This window comes from Drosophila navojoa, chromosome 4, assembly GCF_054131105.1.
Source record: "Drosophila navojoa isolate 15081-1374.11 chromosome 4, UAZ_NAV_1.0, whole genome shotgun sequence".
NCBI lineage: Eukaryota > Metazoa > Arthropoda > Insecta > Diptera > Drosophilidae > Drosophila > Drosophila navojoa.
This window is the reverse complement of record NC_142892.1, coordinates 321155-330823: the sequence shown is the minus strand read 5'-3', so window position 1 is coordinate 330823 and position 9669 is coordinate 321155. Positions and strand designations below refer to the sequence as shown.

General features: G+C 42.2%; 1 protein-coding gene across 2 annotated transcripts; it reads left to right on the top strand.

Moving 5' to 3' along the window:
- The first annotated feature begins 989 nt into the window (after positions 1-989).
- On the top strand, positions 990-6137 carry rho (rhomboid). Of its 2 annotated transcripts, none has more exons than XM_089259240.1 (4): positions 990-1455; positions 3736-4278; positions 5195-5612; positions 5716-6137. In XM_089259240.1, exons 2-4 carry the CDS (start codon positions 3808-3810, stop codon positions 6036-6038), a joined length of 1212 nt encoding a protein of 403 aa, XP_089115366.1. In that variant the 5' UTR covers positions 990-1455; positions 3736-3807; the 3' UTR covers positions 6039-6137. The 2 variants fall into 2 exon arrangements, with proteins under 2 accessions (XP_089115366.1, XP_017957185.1); XM_018101696.3 differs by having other exon boundaries at positions 3733-4278.
- The last annotated feature ends 3532 nt before the right edge of the window (positions 6138-9669 follow it).

The following is a 9669-nucleotide window of genomic DNA, read 5'->3' as shown; positions in this document are numbered from 1 at the left end:
CAAATACCTTCTCGATTTGATCGCATAGATATAGATAAATACAGATAGGGAGGGAAGGAATTCACAATTTTGAGATTGAGGTAATATCTAATCGTTTACATGTATATACATACATATGTATATATATTTCTACAAATCCCACTTAGAAGAATGATAATAAAAGTACAATACAATATGCACGTATGGAACCATGCACCTACATATACATATACGCATATCCCCTTCCTTAAAACAAAGAGAGTTAAGCTGAAGGTCAGTTATTGGCAATGCCTGCATAGAACATTGAACGACTCATAAGATTTCATCACAAAGCGAGCTTTTCAGCTGACTGACTGGCCGCTGATCAAGTCAATGACGGTGGCAAAAAACAGCTATGAATCATACCGTTATGCGTTGCTCAACAGAGTACCAGCCGATTAACTAAGCGAACATTACGCATAATCAATCGAGCGCAGGCAACAGCAACAGCGCAACGGAATTGCTCAGGTAAATGCTGCATGTTGTATACGTTTGCATTGGATGAATGGTATCAATGGAATGCGACTAAGACGGACGTTTGTTGTATTACACACGAAATTCAAGTTTAAAAGACCGGATTCGCTGGCCATGCATGTTGCAGACGCCAAGAATGTCGCTACTCTTATACGCATACGCTCGCAACGGGACAGAAAAACGAAAACACAACACGCAACATGTTTGAAGCGACTTCGAACCGATCACTCTCTCGTTCTGCCTCTCTCTCTTTCTCTTTCTCTTTACCAGGTCAGCTTTGGGCAAGTAAAAGAAATTTATCAAATTTAAAGACCTTCTTTAGCAGTCAGTTTCGAAGCAAATGCAGCGGCTGTAAGTTGCAACCGGCTTGGTTCGACGTGTTGTGCCACTCTCTCACACTCTCTTACTCTCTGGACTCACCTGCTTGTTCGATGGCAACCCACCCCCAAGTGCATAGAGCCGTATGCGAGAAGTTGCGCGGCCAGCTATTTAAAGAACGAACTTGCTTGGAGCTACTTTAGTTGCGTGCGAGACGCGAATGCGAGAGCATCGTAAAAAGAATAAGAATAATAATAAAGATTCAATTTAATTGCGTGAGACTCGAATTCAGTTAACGGCTAACGGAACGTTAAACAACATACAACAATTCGAGATAGAAAAATCAAATAAAATACATAGAGTGTGTGTCGAGTGCGAAAGAAAAGAAAAGCAATAATAAAAATTTCGCTCTGCGCTCAAAATGAATTTTATGAGCATTAAAACAAAGTTCAAAATTTTCAAGCAGCAACAAAAACAAAGTGAACACCTTCAACAACAACAAAAATACTCGAACTAACTGAAGCAGCAATTGGATTAAAGGCGCGCCTCTTCTGATGCATTTTGGATAAACAGACGAAAACCAACAAAATAAAAAGAAATATACATACATTTATGAAAAATATATAGCAAATACACTTAATAAAGGTAAGAAGAAGAAGACAGCCAAGTTTGACCTTAATGACAAAAATTGCAATAGAAATTGTCGCAGACAAGAAAAACAGGGGGAGAAAGACTATGTGAGTGTGACAGAGACAGAGATAAAAAAAAAAACAGAAATAAGTGCAGCGTGCAACAACGCGTAATGAGTTTGTTCAACTCAACAGTTGTTGCAAGTCGCGTTTCATTTCTTTTTTTTTTTTTTGTTGTTGCTGCTGCTGTTGTTGTTGCTTAGGGGTGGCAGCAAGGTGCAAGTGTAGCGAAAAAAAATGCAAACATGGCAAGCGAGAGAGCCAGCGAGCGAAAGGGTCATGTGAAACAATGCGACGGCAACGGCGGCAATTGGCGTTTGACCAGCGTCGAGTTTGCGTTAATTTCATTTCATACGCAACTTGTCTCATGTCTGCTGTCTGCTGTTAATTGGCAAACGTGCAACACGCGAGCAGCAGAAGCGGCAGCAGCAGCCACAATTGCGAATTTTTCATGCTGTTTGCTTATTTGGTGCAACTTGCGCAAAAATCAACAACAAAAAAAGAAATAAAATTAATTAATTAACTTATTAATAAGCAGCGGCTGCGATTTTGTGCCATATTGAAATGCCACACACATACAGACACAGAGAGAGACACCGAAAGGCAAACAACAAATAACGGCCCCCGCTAGCTGCTAGGCAACCAAGCAAGACAACAACAAACATGCACAGTTAGAAGTGCGCTGCGAGCTTCGCTGCGCTCCCACACACACTCGCACACACTCACACTTCCACAAGCATAATTGCAATAACTACTAAAATATGCGAGTGAGCGAGCGCAACTTCAAGCAAACCAAGGTTTATGTGTGTCTGTGTGGGTGCGAGAGGAAGTGAGCGCAGCTTTAGTATGTGTGTATTGTGCAACCGTTAAATTTAAAAGTTTGTTTCTTTTGCCTATTGTTGAGCGACTTATAAAAATGAAACAACAACAACAATGCAGAATATAATTCTATTTAGGCGTGCAAATGTGAATGAAGCAAGATTCATTTCATTTCTATTTCATTTTCATTTTTTTCAATTTGTTTTGATTTCTAATTTCCTCTTTTTCTTCTGCCTTTTGTGCAGCCCATAAAAATGTCATTAGCGTTTGTTCGTAATTGAAACGAATGCGATTAACATAATTTGTTTCAACCAAAAAATTGACAACAATTTCGTTTTATTAGCTGATTGGCTGGCCCATTAGCCAGATGGCCTTCCCATTGTCGTTATTGTTGTTGCAGCCAAATATTAAAAGCCATTTGGTTATGTCTTAAATGCAACACACTTTAAGGCATTTAAGTTGGAATTATATAAGCAGATTACAGTGGAAACTCGCTAGAGCGAGCGAGCCATTCAGATACTTATATAGAGTTGATAGGCATTTGCTGTGCTTACTTAGTGTTCATTAGACGAGTGCTCACTGTAAGTACAAATAGTTTAGTTCTCATCAGCAATTTCAACACCGAACTCCCTTTTAGTGCACCACACACTCAAATCCCCAAGTGAAGTTCCATTTGTGGAGTGAAGAGTGGAGAGTGACGTCGCCTTCAACTAGTTTCTCGACGTGCGCGCCTTTGGCTAATTTTAGTTGCCAACCCGCCCTTAACGGCGGAGGCGTGGGAGGACGACGCGGGCCAAGCAAGAGCAAGACCATCAAATTTTATGGGCCTCTGAGGCCGGAGATGTTACTGCTGACCCACATACAAACAAACATACAGACACTCAAAGCGGGGGCGGGGCGGGGTGGTAGAGGTAGCTGCAAGCGGAAGCAGACGGCCGAGCAGGAGATGGGAGACGGCGGAGGGGGTCTACAAATGGGGAGCCTGTTACGTTCACTAGGAATGCAAGTTTCCAAGTTCTCGACAATAAACAATTCGCTGGCAGAAAGAAATTTTCAAGTTGTGTAATTGTTGTTGTTGCCGATGCTCTGTAAATCAATTTTAAAAGAGCATATCGGTTTGCGAAACCAAGGATAGAAAATGAAATTTAAATTTATATATCTGTATATATTTAGAAAATATCATTTAGGGTTAAAATTAATTTTATCAATTCGGAATATAAAATAGAGTTCCCAGTCTAGCGACCCTATCTGTAATCCTGCTTTTACAGCGTATGAGGCAATCGTTGCCTGGCTGTAAATTTCTTTTACTTCGGCTTCTGTTTTATGAATAATTTATGTACTTAATTGATTTTTTTGTTTATTGTCCGCTACACTTAATTAATTATAAACTTTTATTCCCGTTCATTTCTTTCAGAAGAACAAGAAAAACAAGCAAAGAAAAGACTTTTGTAAAGCGCATAAAACAGAGAGGGAAAAAAGTAAATAAAAAATGGAAGCCACAACAAACAGCACAGAAAGCCACACGAAGCTGCAGCTGGATGAGGAGGAAGAGGGTAGGCAACAGCAGCAGCAGCAGCAGCTGGAGGCGCCACAAACAGCGGCGGCGACAACGGCAACAGCGGCGACCATCATTGACATTCCAGCAGCCGTCTCCTTTGCCTCCTCGCACAGTTCCTTTGCCTGCTCCTCCTACGACACGGACTGCAGCACGGCGAGCAGCACTTGCTGCACCCGCCAGGGCGAGCACATTTACATGCAACACAAGCTGCCAGCGACAACAGCAACAACAGCAGCATGCACAGCAGCAGCAGCGGCGGCAGCATCCACCACAGCAGCGGGAGCAGCTAACACAGCTACAACATGCAACATGCCACCAATGGAAACGGATGAGCTGATGATGCTCAAATTCGAGCATCGCAAGCATTGGCCATGGTTCATTCTGATGATCTCTGTCATTGAGGTGAGTAGAAGACAGTCACGGTAGAAGGGAGAAAGAAAAAATAAGGAAACGGTGGAGTTCCATATTTCGATTGCAACATTCAACTCATTGTTCCATTCCACTATGTTCTGGAAACATTTCCGTTTCCTTATTGAATTCACACACAGTTGGAACTACCATAGTTCCAGCTCTAGGATTTCATTTCCGTTTGCCCACTCGTTTTTGAAGAGTAGGAAACCCTCTCACAGATAATGGTCATAGCTCTTTTTGTTGTTGTCTTAGTTGATAATTTATTATTATTATTGAATCAAAGAACCGCAAAATGCAATAAAAATTCGCTGAAGAACTTTACAAATTCTCAACTTCCAACTAAAAGCGATAAAATTTTGCTGCTTTCTTTTGCGCATTCTTACACCCAAACACACACACACACACACACACAGAGAGACGCGCGCGCACACACACACACTCGCACACAGACACGTCTCTGGCTGCCTGCCTGGCGCCCCCAAAATCGATTGTAAACAAGCTACAACAACAACCACAGCAACAGCCAAACGGAACAATCATAAAAACTAAACGAAGAAACAGAGACAGTAAGTGCGAGCGAGCTAGACTGCTGTCGAGACAGCGTGTTAGAGCGAGCGCGCGCTCATATTACAGCGCAAGCCAAAATAAAGTTGGCAGGACTTGGCAGCACTTCTCTCTTCTATTTAGGCTTTGCTATGGCTGTGTGCGTGTGTGTGTGTGTGTGTGTGTGCGTTCGTGTGCTATGTGGGACACAAGGCGAAGTTTGACGTCGCGTGTTGCGACAGCAACAACAACAACAGCAACATAAATCAAAGCAACCCCAATTCCAATTCGAATTCCAACTCCAACTCAACTCCAACTTCGACTTTAACTAATTCGCTCTTCTATTTTTGGTGCCTTTTTGCAGATTGCAATCTTCGCCTATGACCGCTACACAATGCCCGCCCAGAGCTTCGGCCAGCCGGTGCCCATACCGAGCGACTCGGTGCTCGTCTATCGACCCGATCGCCGCCTCGAAGTCTGGCGGTTCTTCAGCTACATGTTCCTGCACGCGAACTGGTTCCACTTGGGCTTCAACATCATCATCCAACTGTTCTTCGGTGTGCCGCTGGAGGTGATGCACGGCACGGCACGCATCGGCGTCATCTACTTGGCCGGCGTCTTCGCAGGCTCGCTGGGCACCAGCGTCGTCGATTCCGAGGTGTTCCTGGTCGGCGCGAGTGGCGGTGTCTATGCCCTGCTGGCAGCACATTTGGCCAACATCACGCTCAATTATGCGCACATGAAGTCCGCATCTACGCAGCTGGGCTCCGTGGTCATCTTTGGTGAGTAGGAAACGACTCTCTCTCTCTCTCTCTCTTTTCCTCTCCCTTTTTTGAGAAACTTTTACTAACTTAAAAATATCCTTTGCTCTCTCTCTCGCTGCAGTCTCATGTGATCTGGGCTATGCTTTGTATACGCAATATTTTGATGGCGCTGCCACGCCCGCCTTCGCCAAGGGTCCCCAGGTCTCGTACATAGCGCATCTGACCGGCGCCCTGGCTGGCCTGACCATTGGCTTCCTGGTGCTCAAGAACTTCGGGCATCGGGAGTACGAGCAGTTGATTTGGTGGCTGGCACTGGGTGTTTACTGTGCCTTCACCGTCTTCGCGATTGCCTTCAACCTGATCAACACTGTGACGGCGCAGCTGATGGAGGAGCAGGGCGAGGTGATCACACAACATTTGCTGCACGACTTGGGCGTGTCCTAAGCAGCTGGCGAAATACAAGATATATAGTATATATACATCGAAAATATATATATTCATATATACCCAGGAGAGAAACATAGACATAGACAAAGAACAAAACAAACCTAAAAAAGTTAGTAAAATTTTGATTTTAGTTTTAAACTGAAATTCAAAATTCGTTCGGCTTCACTTTTCTGTTCCGTTCCGTTCCGTTGCGTTGCGTTACGAGTTTCGTTTTCCAACATTTCACGCAGAACAACCGAAAAGCAGAACAGAACAGCAAAACAACAAACAAAAATGAAAGAACAAACACACTCAAAGAACGGGCCGAAACGTGTAAACAAATGTTGTGATAGAACCAAAGACTGAATTTATTTTGCGTGTAAAGAAAAAAAACAGGAGATAAACCCCAACCTCAAACAAAAAATGAGAAGCAAAAGAAAAAAAAATCGAAAAAAATCCCCCACTAAAGCGGGAAAACTATAACTAAACGCCGCTAGCTATGATTTCCTATAAAAGAAATGTTTATAATTTCGCTCACTTATTTATTTATTTGTCTGCTGTCTTAACTTATTAATAGGAATTTCGCATCAGAAACTCTTTGTTTATATTTATAGAACATTTAATTTATTTATATACAGAAAACAAAATAAAACTCTAGATATATAGCTATGCCTAATTAGCCCATAACAAATTGAAATTGTAAATATTATTAAGTCGCACACTAGTCACAAGAAAAGAGAGGAATAGAAAACCACATCAAACAATAATTAATAATAAAAAAAACAAAAACAATTTCAAAATTAAACACAAATATTTATTAATGCAAAACGAAAAAAAGCCAAAGAAAATATTAAACAAAATAAAATGTAATACAAAATGCAAGCATTTTCCTTACTCAAATTCAAATTCAAATTCAAATTGAAATTCAAATTCACGTTAGTTACATCTTGACATGTCGACCGACAAATACCATATACATATATACATATATTCGCAAATCAAATCAAGAGTTAATCTAGCGTAAAACTCAGCAAAGCGTAAGCCAAAAAAAAAGTCCAAAAACCCTATCTAACCCCCAACCCGCCCCATGTAAAAGCTAAGCTAAAGTAAATAGTTGTGACCACGCCCATTACAAACTGTAACAGCCCCCAAAATCTACATATATACACATGTTTGTGTCGAAAAAAAAGAAAAAACAAGAAAAAATAGCAATGAAAAAATGCAAATAAAAAAAAAAAAAACAATAAAATAAAATTTAAACAAAATAAATGTCTAAATTAATAATGAAATTTTAAAGCAATTTTTGGGTTTTGGGCTTAGCAAGCTTTTTTTTACAGCACTCTACTTCCTGTATATCATCTATGATATAGCACTATTAATCTGGTTTCTTCGATCTATTAGACAATGCTACAAACGGAACTTCCACACAATATGAACTTTACGAAAAAGCGTGAGGTCAAATTATAAAATAAAAGACATTAAATAACAATATCAAACAATAGATCAGACTATAGTTAAGCGGATCCCTGCACTTCCTAGCACTGAGTAGCTCTAGAAAGCACTACTAGCATTTCCGTTAGGCTCTTCTCAACTGCAACAGCCGCAACACAGAGTGAAGAAGCAACTTTGTTGCTGGTCGTTGCGTGATTTGAGCCTCGATTTGTTAGCATTAGAGCTGTGAAAATATTGCCTCCCCTTATTTTTTGCAAAACACTCGATCGCCACTTGGTTTGCCCTCTGACGATCGTTGATCTTTTGATACCCACTTGAGATGGACCACAGCCACCGGGCAGCTTCCTCAGTTGAGCCACTCGAGAGCGAGAACGGCTGCGTCTTGCGTTGCCAACAATTTGGGGCAGGTGGCCCAAGAGGCTGGCGCTGAGACTGGGCAATGGAGCTGAAGCTGAAGCTGGAGCTGGAGTTGGAGCTGGAGCTGCCCGCTGACTCGACCAGATGCAACGCAACGCAACGCGACGCAAACGTTGCGCCTCGACTGGCGGCGTTGATTGAGTTGCACCTGCCATTCGCAGAAACAAGCCCAACGACTTCTGCCAGGGACACACAAACAAAACAGGAGCGGGAGCGGCAGGGGGGGCTTCTACTCTGATGACCGTCGCGACGCCCGTTGCTCGCGTTATTTATGTGGATTTTTGGCTTAACTCTAAGTCAGCTCGAGTCGGCTTCGCCTTCGCCTTCGCCTTGTGCCTGGTGGCTGGCGGCTGCCGTTGACATTTGCCTGAATTTCAATTTGATGTCAGCTTCTGTCTGCGCCCGCTGCACATAAATCTCAGCTGTTTGTACACTCAGAGAAAGATCGAGTTGATGCAACGACACAGATCTAAATCAGAGTGGAATGTCAGAGTATATATAGGTGCATCCACACTTGCTTTAAGTAAATATGTGTTTACGTGCTTTGTCTCACAGTGTATTACGATGGAGGCTGTAGCAGGGGATGCACAAGTCGCACGAAGAGACAGCTACATCATCCTGACCACCCCCCAAAGTTGTTCTGGGCATTTGCCGCTTGCTTGGACGATTCGCAAACGACAATCCGAAAATGACAATGGCCACAAATCCCAAAGCTCTATATATATGTACGTATATGCGTGTGTGTGTGTGTGTTTGGATTATATAATTGGCAATGATACGATGCAAATGCAGTTATAATTACCAGATGCAATCAAGTGTCCCTGATTATGGATGCTAACCAGCTGGCCGAGAATGGTTATGAGAATCATTTGGAGCTCCTTTGATTATGCAGACTGAATAATTTCGGAATATTTAATTAATATTCAGTCATATAGCATAATGAAAATAATAATATGCAGATATGCATAAACATTTCATTGTAAGCGAGCCAATGGGGCTTCACATTTCGTTTTGTATTTAGTCAATTCTTGAATCATAAATTATAAATTGCTGTTGTTTGTTAAACATGTTTATTTTTTATGGACTTACCCACAAATTGTTGTTTATGAATGCCAGCAGGAGAATGACACGTTTTACACTGAAAAAAAACAAATGCAAAATTAGCGTATTATTAAGGAAATGCCAATTAGCAACAATAAAGTTAGCAAAGGGGGAAGGGCACTACCTCAATACATGCATGTCTTAAATGGCACACTGTTACATGTAAATAGATAAACGATGAGAATAGCAAAAGAAATTCAGTTCAGCACTCAAAGTCAAAGTTCTAGCACTAATCGATGTCTACTGACTTGGAAATCAATGAAGACCCCCTAGCAAAGGAGAGCAAGCCTGTTTTGGTTTGTCCTCAATTAACCAGAATGCCCATTCGTTTGCTTGCCAGAGGACCACCTCTTAGCGGGCGTATCCTTATCATAAGTGCTCGTAGCTCGCATAACACGACTCCCTTGCCCAAAAGTCATTTGATGTGACCCTGAAAAGGGCAATTATCCCATCATGAGTAGCAGTCAGCAGCAGTCATCAACTTCAGCAGCAGCAGCAGCAGCAGCAGCGGCAGCGACAGAGGCGGCTGTCGGGGCAAAGGGTAATCAAAGGTTATGTGTGAGGCATCCTTGTTGCACTCAATTAAGATGGGCTATACCTGGACGGAGAGCCAGTCGAGTAGTCAGAGAGTCGCTGCAGGGGGCGCTAATTGACAGCAGCGAAGGAAAGAGATAGCGAA

Coding starts and splice junctions, on each gene's coding strand:
- rho (XM_089259240.1), top strand. CDS start 3,808: ATGGAAGCCACAACAAACAGCACAGAAAGCCACACGAAGCTGCAGCTG. Junction 4,279..5,194: donor TGATGATCTCTGTCATTGAG/GTGAGTAGAAGA, acceptor GCCTTTTTGCAG/ATTGCAATCTTCGCCTATGA. Junction 5,613..5,715: donor GGGCTCCGTGGTCATCTTTG/GTGAGTAGGAAA, acceptor CTCTCGCTGCAG/TCTCATGTGATCTGGGCTAT.